The sequence below is a fragment of the Diaphorina citri genome, unplaced genomic scaffold, assembly GCF_000475195.1.
Source record: "Diaphorina citri unplaced genomic scaffold, Diaci psyllid genome assembly version 1.1 scaffold2072, whole genome shotgun sequence".
In the NCBI taxonomy this organism is placed as follows: domain Eukaryota; kingdom Metazoa; phylum Arthropoda; class Insecta; order Hemiptera; family Psyllidae; genus Diaphorina; species Diaphorina citri.
The window spans coordinates 1-21,128 of NW_007379497.1; the positions used below are offsets into that span (position 1 = coordinate 1).

Consider the following 21,128-nt stretch of genomic DNA (forward strand, 5'->3'; position numbering starts at 1 on the left):
CCTAACCTAACCTAACCCTAACCTAACCCTAACCTAACCCTAACCTAACCCTAACCTAACCCTAACCTAACCCTAACCCTAACCTAACCTAACCTAACCTAACCTAACCTAACCTAACCTAACCTAACCTAACCTAACCCAGGTTAATGTTAGGTTGAACGTAGGCATGAACAGTGACCAGTGGCAGGCTAATGTTAGGTTGAACGTAGGCATGAGCAGTGACCAGTGGCAGGTTAATGTTAGGTTGAACGTAGGCATGGACAGTGACTAGTGGCAGGCTAATGTTAGGTTGAACGTAGGCATGAGCAGTGACCAGTGTCAGGCTAATGTTAGGTTGAACGTAGGCATGAGCAGTGACCAGTGGCAGGTTAATGTTAGGTTGAACGTAGGCATGAGCAGTGACCAGTGGCAGGTTAATGTTAGGTTGAACGTAGGCATGACCAGTGACCAGTGGCAGGCTAATGTTAGGTTGAACGTAGGCATGAGCAGTGACCTAACCTAACCTAACGTGGGCATGAGCAGTGACCTAACCTAACCTAACTTAACGTGGGCATGAGCAGTGACCTAACCTAGCCTAGCCTAGCCTAGCCTAACCTATGCTAACCTAACCTAACCTAACCTAACCTAACGTAACCTAACCTAATCTAACCTAACCTAACCTAACCTAACCTAACCCTAACCTAACCCTAACCCTAACCTAACCCTAACCCTAACCTAACCCTAACCCTAACCTAACCTAACCCAAACCTAACCTAATTCACATTGAAATAGAAATAGTCATCTAGAGCTTGCTACTGTAGGCCTAAAATCTTTATAGTTATGTCACTTTCAAAATTCACATGTGCAGACAAACGATTGTCTTCGGGAATGGACTGTAGTAATAGTTGGGAATTAATAGACCACTTGACTAATTCAAAACCACCTGACTGGCAAATGTTCACCATTTGAGTTTGTAACTCTTGTGCTTCACTTATGTTTTCTACTGAACACACAAAATCGTCCATTTAAACAAAATATCTCGAGAACGGAAAGAGCTAGAGACTTGAAATTTGGTATGCAGTTGTCAAATGTGAGAAGGATGCGACATGAAACTTTTGGTTAAGGTCGGTGCAACGTTTGGCGGTATTTTGGCGCTTTTTGGCGTAAGTTATTATTATCTCGGGAACAGTATGAGCTAGAGACTTGAAATTTGGTATGTAGTCCACAAAAGTGACAAGGATGTAACTCAAAAATTTTGGTTACCATAGGTGCTGCGGTTGGCGGTATTTCAGCCTATTTTTGGCGGTTTTAAGCTATACTGACTAAACGGTTAGAGATATTGTAAAAGTAACAATAGAAAAACACCTAAATAAGCATAATTTAATAGGATAAGGAAAGTCGTGTGATGTTCACACCATATATTTTTTTTTTAACTCCAACAAATTTGGAGCGATTTGAGTGGGTCATACATTGGTAAACACCCTGTATATATATGTATAATGGCTTCTGAAACCCTCCAAGAATCTGACACTGATAATAATATTATAAAAGTTTGAAGTTTTTTTTTTTTCTTCTTCTTCTTCTTCTTCTTCTTCTTTTTCTTCTTGTTTTTCAGGAATTTAGCAGAATTTCACGTTTTACAGGTTGAATTTCCTCATCGATGTATTTCTTGATATCACTGATGGGTTTCATCAGAGCTATTAGCACATCGTCATCTCTTCTCTGAAAAAATAAAGTTAATATTGATAAAAATGAGGATGATGGATATAGGTAATAATTTCGGTTTATATACACCAAAAAAAGGCCAAAATACGTATGAAATATGCAGCATAAAATAGCCAAAATATGAAACATTATATGCATAATCAAAATATGAGCGTACGGCAGTGCGCCAGGCCAAGTTCCAGTAAGCACGACTGTGTATCTTTACACGAATCGATTCGGCAGGTTTTTCTCACCTTCATAGATCGGCTTTCTAAAGATAAACTTTTGACATTCAGGGCACATATTTAGGTAACCTTTGATATTTTTTTTTTTTTTTTTTTTTTTTTTTTTTTTTTTTTTTTTTTTTTTTTTTTTTTACAAAATTTCACGGGACGACGTCCCATTTATTACAATAAAAAACCTTAATGCTAACAATACAAAAAATAGGCAATGAAAAATAAAATCAATAGATAGGTAGTGAAAACAAGAGAAAAGCAAGAGAAAATTACAATATAGAAAAGAGAGAAAAAAAAATAAATTACAATTTAGAAAAGAGAGCAAAAAAATCAATTACAATATAGAAAATCAAACCAAATTACAGGAAAAAATATACCCAAAATTCAGAAAATAAAATCGAACAAATGGGATTCAGGCAAAAAAGTTGGAAAAAAAAAGAAGAAAAAAAAAAGAAAGTAAATCAAAACACAAATTTAGAAACAAATCGGTCAAAAGGCAGGTAGAGGTAAAGAATTAAATACAAATAAAACAGAAATCAAATGAAATGAGTATTTTAAATTCCCTAATGACTATTAAATTTAAGATCTAGGGCTTCAATATCCCTGAGTTTGGAGAGAAAGAGATCAAATCCACCGCCAGCCGCCCTGTTGCCGAAATTCTGCATTCTTTGGAGGGGGGAAAATTCTCCTACGTTTGTTCTATTTTTCTGGAGCTGGAATATATTTAGGGACCTGGTATTCTTGTAATTAACCCTAAAGTTTAATTTTTGGAGTAAATCTGGAGCATGCACTTGATTATTTACAAGCTTAAACAAGAATATCAGGTCCTGCATATTTCTTCTTTCTTCCAGAGTGACAATTTTATGAGACTGCATAATGTTGTCGTAATTATGGTCAACAATGGGAATTTTTTCTTTGTATGCAAGCATTCTCATAAAAGTCCTCTGAACAGCTTCCAATGAAGAGATATGGGTTTGATATTGGGGAGACCATAAAGTTGAGCAATATTCAAGGTGGGATCTAACATAGGCATAATACAGCATTTTTAAGGTGTTAGGGTTGGAGAAATCTTGGGTTTGCCTGTATAGAAATCCCAACATTTGAAAAGCTTTTTTTACTATCTTATCATAGTGCATGTTAAATTTCAAGTTTTGCTGAAAAATAACTCCCAAGTCTTTTATATAATTAACTCTATCCAGTTTGATGTTATTAATGGTATAATCTATTAGATAGGGATTTTTTTTAGTGTAAAAGCTCATAACTTTACATTTTTCGATATTTAGCTCCATAAGATTTTCTCGGCACCAGGAATGCAAGCGATGGACTACCTCCTGCAACACCTGAGCATCCGCTAATCCTCAGACCCTCATTGCTATCTTGAAATCATCCGCGAATAGCCATCCGAGTACTTCAGGGGGTAATATAAAAATTATGTCGTTTATAAAACATAGAAACAAAATACCTGACAAATGTCCCCCCTGAATGCATCCGGGTGTCACGTCGATTTCTTCAGAGAATTCACTCTTATAAATACCTACGTTATTATGGGCATTCACTCGAACAATCTGTTTTCTATTTCGATGGAAACTCTCGAGCCACTCTAAAAGATTACCCCCAATTCCAATGGCTTTAAGTTTAGATATCAATAGATTATGGTTGATTTTATCAAAACACTTGCAAAAATCAGTCAGAATAACGTCAACCTGTCCACCGTCTTCGATGTTTGATGTGAGGAATTCGTTGAAGGAAATAAGGTTTGTGGCGGTTGAACGTTTCTTCATAAAACCATGTTGCCTATCATTAACTATTGTGGATAGTATAGGGTAGAGTTGGCGTGAGACGAGATTCTCAAAAAGTTTTGGAATTATGGACGTAATGCTCACAGGTCGATAGTTTTTAACATTATCCTTCTCCCCAGATTGAAATATAGGCGTAATGTAGGATTTTTTCCATAATTCCGGGCATGTTCCGTTATCAAGGGAACGTTGAAATATAAGGGTCAGAGGAGGAGCGAGAACTTGAGCACAGGAAACAAATAGCAAAGGGGAAATTTCATCCGGACCATGGCATGCATGTTTAGGTAATTTGCTCAAAAGTTGGAAAGTATCATCTACAGAGAGCTCTAAGTGTGTAATATTAATCTGTGTGTTAAAATCGTACTCTCTCTTACTAGACGTGTAGGTTGAATAATTTTGAGCGAATTTTTTTGCAAATAGTTCGGCAATACCTTTAGGCTCTTTTGCGACGAGATTGTTAAATTGCATGATCGGGGGAATGCTAGATGTATCTTTTTTTGAAGACATAAACTTCCAAATTTTATCAGGTTTATTAACAATATTACTTTCCATGCATTGGATGTACGCGCGATAGTCACGGGATGAAATTTCCTTACATTTCTCTCGAAGGGATGAAAAACGGGCGTATAGTTGTTGACAACCAAGAGATTTAAACCGGGCATGAACTTTCTTCTTCTCGAGAATCATATCTTTTAGTTCCTGACTATACCATACGGGAAATCTGGGAGACTTTATTACCTTTTCAGGCACGTAGAGTTCGATGCTTTTCATTAGAACTATAACAACATGGTAGCTTTATTGGGTCAAGGAAAGCCTGTAAACAAATTACAATACAAAGACCTAGTGACAGCTGTAGAACAAATGTTGTCACCCAAGAAGAGCACAGTAGTATCACAGCATTATTTTCTCAGTATCTATCAAAAAGAGCATCAAAGCATTCCAGAGTACGTAGCATCTCTACAGCGCGATATTGTTGATTGCGACTTCAATACAACATGTACTTGTACTAGATCTTTCTCAATTGCAGACACTCTTCTTCGAGCACAATTTATAAGAGGCCTGAAAGACAATTGGATTCGAGAGCATTTTCTAGGTCTGAATCGGGATCGAATTTCGTCCTGTCACTGAGATTATCGTAAAGATATTCAGATATCTGAGTATAGTCCGCTGTTTTATAATTCCGAATAGTTACCTCAACATTACTGATGGGCACTCTCTCGTTGGTCTTTTTCTTATGTAAAATATCGATTAAAAGTGCAGGATGATATTCATCGATATTAACAATCTCGTCATTACATCGAGTGACTTTAAAACTGGAGGGTTTATTACTTAGGACTAAGTCTAGAATAGAGTTTTTATGATTAAGTACAAGATTAAGCTGAGATAAGGTATGAAACTCGAGAGAAGAAATGAAAACTTCAGCTGCCGTACTGTTTCTGTTTATTATGGGTTCACATGTCGAAGGGTCCCAAGTAATGTTAGGTAGATTATAATCACCCGTGAATATAATATTCGAGTCCGAAAACTTTCGCATGATCTCATCCAGCACATAACTGTATTTTAAGTATTCTTCACTTGGACTATCCGGCTGAATGTACACCGTACTTACAACGAATTTCCTACTTTTAATTTTAAATCTTACGGCCAGAATCTCCAGGTTGTCTTGATTTTCAAGTTTAATTATTGACGACTTCAAGTTCTTTTTGATCGCGATAACGACACCTCCGCCTCGATCTACACCAACCTTATTTCTATCTAGTCTGTAAACAACATAATTATCCATACCTAGTTCAGAATTATTTATAGTATCTTTTAACCATGTCTCTGTGAAGATAATAATGTCGTAATTATACATGGGAATATTACAAACAAGTGTGCGTAATTTTGTACGTAGACCACGCACATTTTGGTAGTAGATCGATGCGACGGTACCGTAACGACTTTTATTATTACCTAGAACAATCAGATCTCTCTGTCTAGTCACTGACTGGTCAAAATTATTAGGAGTACAAGAATAACAATCATAATTCTGCCCTATGATACCTCGAGTATTACTTATCACATCTATATTATATACCTGTGGATTATTAGTGGGAGGAACATCATAGCAAGGGGGAGGTATAATAGAATGAGAGTTGACAAAGTTATTAGAATCCTATCCAAAAATGTCGGCCCTTAAAAGTGGTGAGATCAGAAAATTAAGGCCAAGTCTGCATTCCCAATTTTTCGTGGGCCAAGTTCCTGTCCAAAAATGTCGGCCCTTAAAAGTGGTGAGATCAGAAAATTAAGGCCAAGTCTGCATTCCCAATTTTTCGTGTCTGCTGAAAATGCTGGATCTCAATTCCTTCAACCTTCTCTCAATTTCAACTTGGCAATGTTTTTCCTTCTCAAATTAATACCTAAATTTAATACGGTACCTATTATTAACATGAAAATAAAAGGAAAACATTGCCAAGTTGAAATTGAGAGAAGGTTGAAGGAATTGAGATCCAGCATTTTCAGCAGACACGAAAAATTGGGAATGCAGACTTGGCCTTTATTTTCTGATCTCACCACTTTTATAGGCCGACATTTTTGGATAGGAACTTGGCCTTTTTTGCATATTTTTGTGGGGGTGTACCTCTCTACTTAGGTAGGTATATTAGTTCATTGAGCTTTAGAACTCACTCTGAAAAAGATCCGCTATTAATCCTAAGTACCTATCTAGGCGTTCACAACGGAGAACCGACCATCGACCCTTACTAGTCTCGATCCAAGAGAAAATAAACAAACCATGCTAATGAATAGACGTGTCCTCAACGGAGCATTACAGATACATACAGATATAGATAGACAGGCAAACAGACAGACTGATAAAGTACCTAAACTGAAAATCGTCAGTTAGAAAATCGCCGAGTTTAAAACTCACAACTCTCTCCGCTCGCTCCAACTCATGACACAGTTGGCAGTTTTCTTTATTGTCATTATTACATAATTATATCTTTTTTACTTTTTATATTAGAATGACGTGCAAAAAGCCATGACATCGAAATTTGTGTCGGGACGTGAAATTTGCTGCTTGTTGTGTTTTGGGAAGGTCGCTCCCTTAACTCTGTTTGGTTATGCTTTGTCGTTCTGTAATTTGACGATTAAGGGGTCCCTACTAATAGAAACAAGTTTAAGAAAACAATGATTATTTTTTTTTAAGAGGTTTGACAGAGGGAACTGTAACTACTATGGTCTTATCGTCCCGAAATCGAAGAGAGAAGGAAGACAGGATAGGAAAAAGCCAGCCGTTCCGAGAACGAACATTATCCCATCAGGATAAAATCCGCCCCGGGCGGAATTTTTTGAAATCAACCCCAATCAGATTGCTTGATCCGAAGTTAATCCAAATACGCTCACTTGTGGCCTCGGCCATCAATGATCTACTAGTGTGGTTGCTTGTCCAAAGATAGTCTATTCGTACTCAATCTACAAGCATCCCCCTATTTGGGTTCTGGGGCACTCTATTCGGGTTTTGGGGCACTCTATTCGGGTTCTGGGCCGATTTCTATTTCACTTCGGGGGGGCGGCTTTTGTACTACAGGGTTGGGGTCGTTCCAGGGTTGTATTTCGGCCGAGCCGAACACGAGATAGAATAGATTGGTGACCGCCAGAATTATGAACGTGAGCCAAAACACGAGCCTCCATTCCGACATTGTACTCTGAAATGAAAATTGGAGTTAAATATAATGGAGCAACCTCCGTGGCCGAGTGGGTATCACACTAGGCTTGCACGTAGGAGGCCCGGGTTCGATTCCCGGCGGGGCCGCAGTTTTTTTTCGGCTCTGTGCTTGGCGTTCAGGGTGCACTTGGCCTCGTGAAGACAATTGAGTGGCTACTTTTATTGAGGTGGGAGGAACATCATAGCAAGGGGGAGGTATAATAGAATGAGAGTTGACAAAGTTATTAGAATAAAGCTGTGCATGTTGGTTAGTACTACACTTGTCATATTCAATCAAAAAAACTGCTCTCATCTAATTCATCATGGAGGCTCTTCTCATTGGTATTATTGACAGGAGCGGTTTCAGTACTTGAATGGGGGGCGATATGAGGAGCCTCGGTGGTGTCCAAGGAAATAATAGTCATACTATCACGAAGTTGATGACCGATCCGAGACGAGAAATCCATCATCTTCTTCGCGATCTTCTGTTGTCCTCGCTGATTGTAATGGATTCCATCAGCTTTCATTTGCTTCGGTGTGATTATTCTCTTGGTAATCACAAGGCGGACATTGCCGTAGTTCTGCACCGCATACTTCACCAAAGTATTGAACTTATTGATATGCTTGTTCAGATAGGGATAATCGTATCGCGGGGGCACAGTGAACACAACAATGTTACATTGTGAGAATCCGGTACACATTTCCTCTAGACTCTTCTTAATCTCTTCCCATTTGGTATGACATATATCATTTGTACCTGCGTGCATAATAATAGTGTCACCAGGTACAGGATCTTGAATGAAAGAGTTAAGTTGACATAGGCCACCGCCAGGAATACAGGATGTCAGGATTTTTGTTTTACTATTTGCATAGTTCTGACTCATGATGGCACCCAGTCCTCTTACGTTACTGTCACCCAATACATGTACTTTCTTCACTCTGATATCAGTATCATGTGTTTCATTCTGTGGGATAGATCTATTTTGAGATTGTTGAGGATGAGGATTAGAGATCATTCTAATGTTTCTCTCCTTAACTCTAATCTGAAGATGGTTTAGTCTTGTCCTCAATGTATCAATGGACTCCTTCAATGCATTATTTTCAAGACTCACTTCATTGGTTTCAGATGATAGCTGATCAATTCTTTTATTCACAGTTTCAATGTTGATTTTATCATTGCTAATCTTTTTTCTTAGATTTTCATACTCCAATTTAGCAGAGCGTTTCTCTTCTGTCAATTCAAGAATCTGGGTGTCACTGTCCAGGATTGTGTCTTGGTGAGCCTTGCGCTCTATTTCCAGATCTTGCCTGAGTTTTTTGATCTTGGCAGTTTGACTTTTTACCTTGTCTTGCAATGCGTCCCTCTTATTTTGACATTCCAAGAGGTCGTTCATATGCTGATCAAGTGATGTCAATGTGTCCACGATAATAGGTACCAAGTCAGCTACGTTCTGACTATCCGCATCCGCCATACATTTCTTAACTTGAGTATCAAGTCTAACTGCAAATTCATAGACAAGATCATTAGTGAGACTCAAGGGGAAACAGGTGTTTGAACCCGAATTACTTCTTAGTGTTCGAGCATGCCTGGGAGTGTTGTCCATAATGTCGTCCCTGGTGATAAAAGAATTCGGTAATTCTTACGAGTGATAACACCCGGTATCAGATTTTCATCAATGTTTATTGTAAGAGAACTTGACAATATTCTCCTATATCTTCAGTCCCCACTATATAAGGGGCAATATAAAATCAGTAGGCGTGTCACCAAAATGTCATAATATCATTGGTCAAGAAATAAAATTGTCAAAGAATAAAGAAAATACACCCGCTGGTGGGTGAAATGTCACAAAGGGGAAAGTAAACAAACCGAGTATACTGTTATTTTAAGTGTTTTTAATAGTTACCAACTTCTCACATATGACGCTGGAAAATGTCCAACTCGTTTCACTAAAACTAAGAATTCCAAGTTAATACACCATAAAAAACTTAGATCGAAACTTTCAATTATAGAGGGTAACTTATTCTACAAAATGATATATTACAAGTAATATTTAATTTACTATTTACACTTGAAATTTGAGGTAGGACTTTATTGTTAAAACTCCTTCATTTGTGTAAATAAATGTCTAAAAAAAAAAAAAAACACTTGAAATTTAAAAAAAGGAGCACTACATGAATGAAAACAACTTGAGCCTACAAATACCTATCACATATGATGTATCTATCACAAACAGGGGGTTCTCGTTTAAGATTTTGGCCCCCTCGGGGCCGACCCTGAAAAAGTACCTGAATTTTTACATAGCCTATTTTAAGAAACTATAGGTAAATATAGGCTCGTATACAAAGTTTCAGGTTTCTAAATTCTGCCGACAAGAAAAATCTGTTCAACTTCTAGAGCCCAAACGTTAGGAGATAGCGAAAAATCCATTAAAAACCCCCCAGTAAAATTATGGTTTCCAGCCGATAAAATTATCAGACCTTTACATTACATTACATTGAAATGGGGGTCTTTTCTGATGAAATTCCTGTGTGCTGAGTCCAGTATGGAGGACTATTGCACCCCATTCTTGTTGTTGTTTCACTCTTCACCTTCAAACATTGCTGTCTCTTTTATGAAGTTCAGCAACGTTTTTATCGGTTCTGAGTGTATTTTGCCAATCTCCTGGCCTGGATGTCCAAGTATTTGGAGTCTTTTGAGACCCAGTGCAGGGCACTCAATGAGCACGTGTGAGGCAGTTTCTTCGATCTCTCCGCAGTTTCTACATAGAGTTGTTCCATTGTACACTCCTATGGTGTTTAGGTGTTTCCTCAAATGGCAGTGACCTGTGAGCAGTCCAACTATCATTCTGATGTTGTTTCTGCTCAGATTCACTAGTTTTTGAGCTGTGGTTTTCGAGGGTCCATTTATCATCTCCTTCGATTGTCTCAGTTCTGCAACATTTTTCCATGATGTGTTGTGTTTGTTCTGAATCCATTCTCCTATAGCGCCTTTTGCCACACACTTTGGTATGGGAAGGGCAGGTTCTGGTTCAACAAACTGTGTTTCTGATGCAGCTTTTGCAAGTTGATCAGCTTTTTCATTTCCTTCGACTCCAGTATGTCCAGGGACCCAGACGAGCTTGACCCTGTTTCTGCTGGATAGTCTTTCGAGGTATGATCGACATTCCCAAACAAGTTTTGAGGTTGTTTGGTGTGATGCAATGGCTTTCATGGCCGCTTGGCTGTCAGTGAAGATGTAGATGTCTCTCTTGTAGAGTTTCATCTCTATGCTTCTCTGTGTAGCTATAAGGATTGCAAGAACTTCAGATTGGAATACTGTAGGGTATTGCCCCAAGCCTACTTTTACAAGTTTCTTGGGGTTTACGCCATAAAATATACTCCAGCTCCTGTTCCTTCCTTTGTTTTGGATCCATCTGTATACCAGATTATGTCTCCTCCATTCAGATTCTTTACTGGTTGCTGTTTATGGGTACACTCTTTAGAACTTTACTTAGTCTACTTGTTTCTGCTGTGTTCTCTATAGACCCACAGTAGTTTCTAAATGAAGCTCTTTTTGCTTTTCTTACTTCCATGTTGTACTCGTTAAGAGCTGATTTATAACCAGCCCACACGTTGTACTTCATGGCTATTCTGAAAAGTTTTCTAACATTTGCTCTCATTTTGGCCAATGTTTTATTCCACCATCTTGCTTTACCTTTGAAGGTTTTTACAATTGGTGTGTTGTTAGCCTCATAGGAAGATTTTATTGAATTCTGCAGGTGTTCTGCATATTCATCTAAATCCCTATGTCCACTAATGTTGGTATTTACAGGACCTATAGTTTCCACGATTGTCTGCCTGAAACCAGTCCAGTCAGTTCTTCGTGGATCTCTATAGGTTGCCTGTTCTATACCAGTACCTACTATTTCAAGTGATATATGCTGATGATCTGCCATAGATGGCTCATTCAGCACCTCCCATTTGTTGATAGAATTTACAAAGTGTTGTGTACACATTGTTATGTCCAAAACCTCTTTCCTGTTAACAGTAATAAAGGTTGGTTGGTTACCTTGATTAAGTAAAAGTAAATTATTACTTACCATAAAGTCAAGAAGTTCCTCTCCACGTTGGTTGGTATTAGTGCTGTTCCTGATGATGTGATGAGAATTTGCATCACACCCCAGAACTAGATGATAGTTGTTCTCATGAGCGTACTGGACCAGGCGCTGTACTTCCAATGTGGGTGAAGGTTTATCATGGGGAAAGTAGGCAGATCCAATTATGAATTCTTGAATCTCTCCATGATTGTTACTCTTGAATTTTACTGCTACCAGGTCTCTACTACAGTATTCTTGGAGCAGTAGGTAGCTCGAGTTGTGCTTCTTGTGACTTAAGATGCATGTTCTGGGGGTTTCTAACTTTTGTCGTATATTAACACTGCCCCAGTTTCATTCAGCCCACAAATCTTGTTCCTAATACACCAGGGTTCCTGGATAAGGATAATGTCCAGGTCTTTTTCTTGGTGTATTTTAACAAGTTGGGCTGTGGCCAGCTTCTTATGCTGGATGTTCCCCTGAACATGGGCGTAACCAGGGGGTTGCCCATGGGGCCCGGGCCCCCCCTAGAGATTGAAACATACACAGCATACACTAGATAAAATGACATTTTCTGTCTTTTTTTTAATAAGTAGGTAGGTAGGTATAGAAATCATGATTTTGTGTCATTTAGGCTTGACTCACGACTCACAATAAAATTATTATTTCTCACTGCATAAGTATAAGTAGGTAATTTTTCCAGGTAATCACCCATCCAAGTAAACACGACAGTCTTCACATTGGATTCTGTCTTAGTGTTGATAAGCCTTCCAGTTCTCTAACTCTCTCTCCTTTTTTCTCTTTCTCCATTTCTCTCTAATATGTCTTGTGGTGCAGTGCATGTGTTCTCTCTCTTTCCTACCTACATATATTTCATTTCTCTCTCTCTCTCACTCTTATGGGCACTACGCCAAGCTTAGGGATTTCAAAACATAACGAAAGAAATTATAACACTCTTCCTCTCTTTCTTTTTCTTTCCTCCTCTCTCTCTCTCTCTCTCTCCCTCAATATATTTCTTTCTATCTATCCCTCTCATTTGACGTCACACATATTTGAACTCTTTCATTAGAACGGAAAATAAAAATTGAATTTTCGACCTTTTACAGTTATTTTTTGGAGTTTTGACCTCAGATTTGGATTTTTCCCAAATTTTTACATAGGAATCGACCATTTATTTATAATTTTTACCCATTTGACCTCAGATTTGGATTTTTCACTACTTTTTACGTAGGAATCGACCATTTATTAATAAATTTTACCCAATTGCAACTGCTCCATTGGGCAAGGTAAACCTGGTGATTTTTCCCAACTTTTTACATAGGAATCGACCATTTATTCATAATTTTTACCCATTTGCAACTGCTCCATTGGTAACAGAGAATAGAATAGAATAATAGATAACAGAATAGAGGTAGAATAGAATAGATTACATCTCATTCAGCTCATTCTTCAAGGAGCCATGTTTTCTAGCCTGCTTTCCAATTTGCCTCACACTCTGATAGTAATAATAGAAAGTAAAAAAAAAACCTTTTGGGTTTTCAATAGGAAGATTTTTTTTTTTTTTTTTTTGTGTGTCGAAAAAAAAAGAAAAAAAAATCGAGGGAAAATCATGGGAGAGCATTTTCCTTTGTACATCTTGGAGCAGTATTGGTATGCTTAGAGCAGTAAGCAGTAATCGTTAGCTGTCCACTATATTCACTACTGTAAGCTATAATAACTGCTATAACCTCACTACTGTAAGCTATAATAACTGCTATAACCTCGGAGGAGGAAGTAGAATAGAATAGACCAGCGGTTTTCAACCTTTTTTCGCCTGCGTACCCCTTGGGGTACCCGGATTTAATCTCACGTACCCACGCCACCATCATAATGTTCCCGAAAAGTACTACTACCTCAATGTACTTAGTGGAACAAGAAGAGATTATTGTTTTAAAGAAAGTAATCAATAAATATATATGTATTATATAAGAGTATTATTATTAGGTACCTACGACCGAGTTTTAAACACCCTCAGTACCTTTTGAAAAAATTCAGTACTTTGAATTCAAAATTCAGTACTTTTTTTAACTGTACAGCACTGATAAGCCGTCAAAATTTGCCTTTGTCCGCCATTATCTCTGTGGAGGGCCTCTCGCGTACCCCCGGTTGAAAACCGCTGGAATAGACCATCTCAGAAACAGAGGAAGTAAAATAGAAGGCGGAGACTATACAGTCGACTCTCGATAATTCGAAATTGGAGGGACCTGTCTATTATTTCGAATTATCGAGAGTTTCGATTTACCGAGATGTTCGAATTAGCGAGAGAGAAAAAATGAAAACTTCGAATTATCAAGAGATTTGAAAACCACCGAAACATAACGTAAGTCAACAATAAAATAAAATTATACAACATAAAATTTCATGAGGGTATCTACTTCATTTTTATACAAATAACCAGATTTTACCTGAAATAGAATTTCCGGTTCGAAATATACCCAGCCCTTCTTTTTAGCTGCCATGAGTAGTCCAACGACTTTGTCTGATATTTTCGTATACATCTGAGAAAAAAAAAGAAGGAAATATGATTTTTTTTTTATTGACGAAACTAAGCGTTTCATTTATTACATAAAAATTACAATAAACACGAAACATACAATAAATGAGAAAAATAGAAATGGAAAGTAAAAATACATCTAACTGTGTTTACACCTACCTGCCGTGAGCCAAACCGTCCCCACATGAACCAGTCCACTCCAGGCCAAACCAGTCCGACCCAAATAGGCCAAACCAGTCCCCCCAGGACAGACCAGTCCGGTCAGAGAACGACCAGGCTCCCAACATGTAGTTATAAAATAATAGAAAATTTAATAAGTTGGAATACCTACATCCCTATTGAAAAAAAAAACAAACTATGTGTCAAGCATTTTTATAACTTGGTCTATTTTGAAATTATTTTCAAAAACATCAAAGCCTACATCAGCGGCCAAACTATGTGTCAAGCATTTTTATAACTTGGTCTATTTTGAAATTATTTTCAAAAACATCAAAGCCTACATCAGCGGCTCTGTTACCCAGGAATTGAATTCTGTTCAGAGGAGAGAACTCACCAAGATTAGTTCTGTGATTTTTTAAATTGATAGTTTCAACAGGTCTTGTGTTCTTAGTATCTATTAATTTTGAAGTTAATTTGACCTAGAAGTTCAGGCGAATAGATTTTGTTTTGAATGAGTTTAACCAGGAAGGTAAGATCGTGAACAATTACAATACAATAAATGAGAAAATTAGAAATGGAAAGTAAAAATACATCAACTGTGTTTACACCTACCTGCCGTGAGCCAAACCGTCCCCACATGACCAGTGCACTCCAGGCCAAACCAGTCCGACCCAAACAGGCCAAACCAGTCCCCCCAGGACAGACCAGTCCGGTCAGAGAACGACCAGGCCCCCAACATGTAGTTATAAAATAATAGAAAATTTAAAAAGTTGGAATACCTACATCTCTATTGAAAAAAAAAAAAAAACAAACTATGTGTCGAGCATTTTTATAACTTGGTCTATTTTGAAACCTCCCAAAATAAATCAAGTGCCACAAAAATAAACAAAACTCCATCCCACCCCAAAAAAGATTAGAAATCAATTTTGTACCCCGCCTTGGTTGTCCCCCTACAACTACCTGAAAACGGCTACTTTCCCTGTCGCGTATAATATCTCTAGTAGCGCTGTCAAACTTTCAAAAAAAAAACAAACTATGTGTCGAGCATTTTTATAACTTGGTCTATTTTGAAATTATTTTCAAAAACATCAAAGCCTACATCAGCGGCTCTGTTACCTAGGAATTGAATTCTGTTCAGAGGAGAGAACTCACCAAGATTAGTTCTGTGATTTTTTAAATTGAAAGTTTCAACAGATCTTGTGTTTTTAGATCAAAAACATCAAAGCCTACATCAGCGGCTCTGTTACCTAGGAATTGAATTCTGTTCAGAGGAGAGAACTCACCAAGATTAGTTCTGTGATTTTTTAAATTGAAAGTTTCAACAGATCTTGTGTTTTTAGAATTAATTTTGAAGTTAATTTGACCTAGAAGTTCAGGCGAATAGATTTTGTTTTGAATGAGTTTAACCAGGAAGGTAAGATCGTGAACAAATAAAAAAAAACATCTATCCTTAGGAACATTGTTTAATTGATGTCGTTCTTAAGATTGGGTATAATTGTGTGTATAGTTCTTACGATTGTAAGGACGTGGAAAATAAAGCCCATAATAATAATAATAATAAAACAATAAGTACCTACGATGGGGCGTGCTATGACACAGACCCCGTGGACCCGCGGGTCTACATCACCTGGACTACACACAAGGGGGGTTTCCGGTTCGAGGCCCAGACAGAGCGACAGATTTGTTTCTCTTTGTTTTCTCACTGGGGGATACTCTCATTATGAAGAAACTAACACATGTCAACATCTTCGGGTTGACGTTTTTAGTACCCAAGAACACAGGACAGCATCCAATTGCGCCGATAAGAAAATAAAGCTCCTTTTAGCGTTTAAACCTTTTTTTTTTTTTTTTTAAAAAAATTGACGATGATGATGATGATGATGACGACAACCACCGAAACATAACGTAAGTCAACAATAAAATAAAATTATACAACATAAAATTTCATGAGGGTATCTACTTCATTTTTATACAAATAACCAGATTTTACCTGAAATAGAATTTCCGGTTCGAAATATACCCAGCCCTTCTTTTTAGCTGCCATGAGTAGTCCAACGACTTTGTCTGATATTTTCGTATACATCTGAGAAAAAAAAAGAAGGAAATATGATTTTTTTTTTATTGACGAAACTAAGCGTTTCATTTATTACATAAAAATTACAATAAACACGAAACATACAATAAATGAGAAAAATAGAAATGGAAAGTAAAAATATCTAACCTTATGATAACACTGCTCACTGCTCATTTGTGACAGCTCCTTTTCGTAGTAATTTTCTAAATGACTTCTAAACTAGTAAAAAAAAAACACGCAGTCTCCTTGACTATTTCTGTCATTTCTTCAAATTTTCTCTTTACACTGGCAATGCCTACTCGATTGTCGTCAGTCCTCACGAGGCTGAGTGCACCCCGAACTCCAAGCACAGAGCCGAAAAACTTCGACCCCGCCGGGACTGGAGCATGGGACCTTCCGGCGTACAAGCCTTAGTGTGATACCCACTCGAGCCTTAGTGTGATACCCACTCGAGCCTTGGTGTGATACCCACTCGATCCTTAGTGTGATACCCACTCGAGCCTTAGTGTGATACCCACTCGAGCCTTAGTGTGATACCCACTCGAGCCTTAGTGTGATACCCACTCGAGCCTTAGTGTGATACCCACTCGAGCCTTAGTGTGATACCCACTCGAGCCTTAGTGTGATACCCACTCGAGCCTTAGTGTGATACCCACTCGAGCCTTAGTGTGATACCCACTCGAGCCTTAGTGTGATACCCACTCGAGCCTTAGTGTGATACCCACTCGAGCCTTAGTGTGATACCCACTCGAGCCTTAGTGTGATACCCACTCGAGCCTTAGTGTGATACCCACTCGAGCCTTAGTGTGATACCCACTCGAGCCTTAGTGTGATACCCACTCGAGCCTTAGTGTGATACCCACTCGAGCCTTAGTGTGATACCCACTCGAGCCTTAGTGTGATACCCACTCGAGCCTTAGTGTGATACCCACTCGAGCCTTAGTGTGATACCCACTCGAGCCTTAGTGTGATACCCACTCGAGCCTTAGTGTGATACCCACTCGAGCCTTAGTGTGATACCCACTCGAGCCTTAGTGTGATACCCACTCGAGCCTTAGTGTGATACCCACTCGAGCCTTAGTGTGATACCCACTCGAGCCTTAGTGTGATACCCACTCGAGCCTTAGTGTGATACCCACTCGAGCCTTAGTGTGATACCCACTCGAGCCTTAGTGTGATACCCACTCGAGCCTTAGTGTGATACCCACTCGAGCCTTAGTGTGATACCCACTCGAGCCTTAGTGTGATACCCACTCGAGCCTTAGTGTGATACCCACTCGAGCCTTAGTGTGATACCCACTCGAGCCTTAGTGTGATACCCACTCGAGCCTTAGTGTGATACCCACTCGAGCCTTAGTGTGATACCCACTCGAGCCTTAGTGTGATACCCACTCGAGCCTTAGTGTGATACCCACTCGAGCCTTAGTGTGATACCCACTCGAGCCTTAGTGTGATACCCACTCGAGCCTTAGTGTGATACCCACTCGAGCCTTAGTGTGATACCCACTCGAGCCTTAGTGTGATACCCACTCGAGCCTTAGTGTGATACCCACTCGAGCCTTAGTGTGATACCCACTCGAGCCTTTTAATTTTTTATGTTATCTTTTTCTCCAGATTTAAATATGGGAGAAATGTATGATAGTTTCCATCGATCAGGAAATATTCCTAAATCAATGGATTGTTGGAAAATGAGAGTGAGGGGGCCGGCGAGTGCTTGTGCACAATTCTTAAATAATAAGGCCGAGATTTCATCCGGTCCTCTGCACGCGTGATTAGGTAATTTGCGAAGTAACTCAAGCACCTGTTCAATTGAAAAAGTCATATCACACATCTGAATTTGTGAGTTGTATAAGTGAGAAAAGTCTTTTTTCGGGCATATTTGCCGAGAATATGATTTGGCAAAGTTTTTAGCAAACAGGTTAACAGTACCCTCAGAAGTTTTTGACGTTAAATTTTCATAATTCATTATTGCAGGGATACTTGAGTTCTCTTTTTTGTTTGCTAAGAATTTCCAAATTTTTTTTTGGTTCTTGTTTAATTGATTTCTCAATGTTTCTCAGGTGTACATTGTAATCATGGGATGAAATCTTTTTGCATTGCGCTCTTAGTTTAGAAAATATTTCGTAAAGATGTGAAGAACCTAAACGTTTAAACTCCAGATGGGTCTTCTTTTTTTCAAGAATCAACTGTTTTAATTGAGAACTAAACCAAATAGGAAATTTTGGTGTTTTCATTTTCTTATCAGGTATGTAGGTATTTATTCCCAGGTTTATAATTGAATAAAAATAATCAATCAAGGAATCCAAATTACTATTTAAAATTGAAAAAGTCATATCACACATCTGAATTTGTGAGTTGTATAAGTGAGAAAAGTCTTTCTTCGGGCATATTTGCCGATAATATGATTTGGCAAAGTTTTTAGCAAACAGGTTAATAGTACCCTCAGAAGTTTTTGACGTTAAATTTCCATAATTCATTATTGCAGGGATACTTGAGTTCTCTTTTTTGTTTGCTAAGAATTTCCAAATTTTTTTCGGTTCTTGTTTAATTGATTTCTCAATGTTTCTCAGGTGTACATTGTAATCATGGGATGAAATCTTTTTACATTGCGCTCTTAGTTTAGAAAATTTTTCGTAAAGATGTGAAGAACCTAAACGTTTAAACTCCAGATGGGTCTTCTTTTTTTCAAGAATCAACTGTTTTAATTGAGAACTAAACCAAATAGGAAATTTTGGTGTTTTCATTTTCTTATCAGGTATGTAGGTATTTATTCCCAGGTTTATAATTGAATAAAAATAATCAATCAAGGAATCCAAATTACTATTTATGTTAAACTGAACATCATCATTAAATTTCTCGCGATAAAATGTGCAGAGGTTAGGATAATCTCCAGCCCTATAATCCTTAACGGTTATTTGATCATTGCTTATACTTTTTTTACAATTCCTTTTACTCTTAATATCTATAATATTAACAAGTAGTGGAGGATGATGGAGGTCAACGGGTAAAATTTCGTCTTCACACCTAATAACATTAATAAGCTTAGCATTGTTTGTAAAAACAAGGTCCAGAATAACATGATTAACATTACAAACAAAGTTATTTTGAGACATGGTATGGAATTCCATAGCAGAAATTAGGGTTACTGCATTTTCATTATTTACTGAGAATATAGGTAAACATGTTTCTGGGTCCCATGTAATACATGGTAAATTAAAGTCACCAGTAAGTATAAATGTAAAATTAGGATGCCTAGTATAAACTGTTTCAAGAAGGTCTAAATATGCAACATATAAATCATTACAACTATTAGGTGGAATATAAACAGTACTTAGGTAGAATAAACTTTTTACTTTTAATTTTAATTTTCACAAACAGAAAATCTAGGTGACAATCAGTAGATAATTTAACTAGAGAAGACTTGAATTGTTTTTTAACCGCGATTAACACGCCCCCACCCCTGCTCACTCCAGGAATGTCTCGGTCACATCGATAAACTTCGTAATCGTCCATACCTAATTCTGAGCTTGTTAATTCTAAACTGTTAAAAAGAAAATAAAAACAGATATACTATGTTTAAAAATCTGGTGTGAACATCACACGACTTTCCTTATCCTAATTGTTCCCTAAAATTTTATAATATCTCTAACCGTATAGTCGGTATAGCTGAAAACCGCCAAAAAACGGTCGAAAACCGCCAAAAAACGGTCAAAATACCGCCAACCGCAGCACCTATTTCAACCAAACGTTTTGAGCTGCATCCTTGTCACATTTGTGAACTACATACCAAATTTAAAGTCTCTAGCTCATACCGTTCCCGAGATATTGTTAAATACACCAAAAACCGCCAAAAAGCGGTAAAATGCCGCCAACCGTTGCACCGATCCTAACCAAAAGTTTCGTGTCGCATCCTTGTCACATTTGACATCTACATACCAAATTTCAAGTCTCTAGCTCTTACCGTTCTCGAGATATTTTGTTTACAGACAGACACACACTTTGACGGACCAATGGCTGAAACTTTGGATTTAGGCTCTAGGGACCTCAAAACGTGTTTTGGCACTAAAAACTGACCATCGAAAATTTGACCCGATTACATTACTTTCCTTCCTATAGGATAAGGAAAATAAAAATGGTGTTTTGGATTAATATTCTGAAATCCAATTTTATCTAGTGTAAGAGGCCCTGATAACTTTGGGGGGGCTTAAGCCCCCCAAGCCCCCCCCTATCGCCGCCTATGTAGGTGACAGGGGTTATTCTTCTGGGACATTAGTTTTGTTACATAATTACTGAGTAATATCAATCTTCTTTTTTCTAGGGGAGGCTCCCCACTTTCAACATATAAACTCGGCACTGGTGATGTTCTGAATGCTCCTGTAATGATGCGAATACAAGAGTGATGAAAAACATTTGATAATATTGTTTCTTATTCTATGGCTCAATTTTTCTTTCCCTGTTTTATTCAAGTGTAAGCCGTCTACAGAATAGTCCCTGGGTTTCAGGAATTGAGACGGGTTAATGAAAGAAACATTTTCGCACTTGAATCTATTTTGGACATACTTTTTTATCTTTGTATTAAATCTATGAATATGAAAGTTCAATTTCTTCCTATCAAACCTCAAAGGAACACCTATCATAATAACTTGTTTACAATCTTGGAATCTAGATGTAAGGTCATCCAATGCCTTCTTAATAATCTCCCATGGGGTAATACACACGTCATTTGTTCCACACATGATCACAATAGAGTCTAGGTTCGGCTGAATGAGACCAGGGGAGGTAACATCGGTCTGGGCCACTTCCTTGAATCCGGCTCCGGGCTGACAGAACGCTTCAATCTTACAAGAGTTTGGTAATAACTGCATCACATTATCACAAATACCTCTTAC

The 21,128-nt window shown here is 38.0% G+C and overlaps 2 protein-coding genes across 2 annotated transcripts; both read right to left on the reverse strand.

Annotated features, from left to right (window-relative positions):
• Positions 1-133: 133 nt before the first annotated feature.
• On the reverse strand, positions 134-1,004 carry LOC103518094. Its single transcript, XM_026829985.1, has 2 exons — positions 942-1,004; positions 134-493 (listed from the first exon to the last, which is right to left on the reverse strand). Exons 1-2 carry the CDS (start codon positions 1,002-1,004, stop codon positions 134-136), a joined length of 423 nt encoding a protein of 140 aa, XP_026685786.1.
• A 6,590-nt stretch (positions 1,005-7,594) lies between these two features.
• Positions 7,595-9,396, reverse strand: LOC113471101. Its single transcript, XM_026829984.1, has one exon. The coding sequence runs from the start codon at positions 9,002-9,004 to the stop codon at positions 7,691-7,693; it is 1,314 nt and encodes a 437-aa protein (XP_026685785.1). The 5' UTR covers positions 9,005-9,396; the 3' UTR covers positions 7,595-7,690.
• Positions 9,397-21,128: the final 11,732 nt, after the last annotated feature.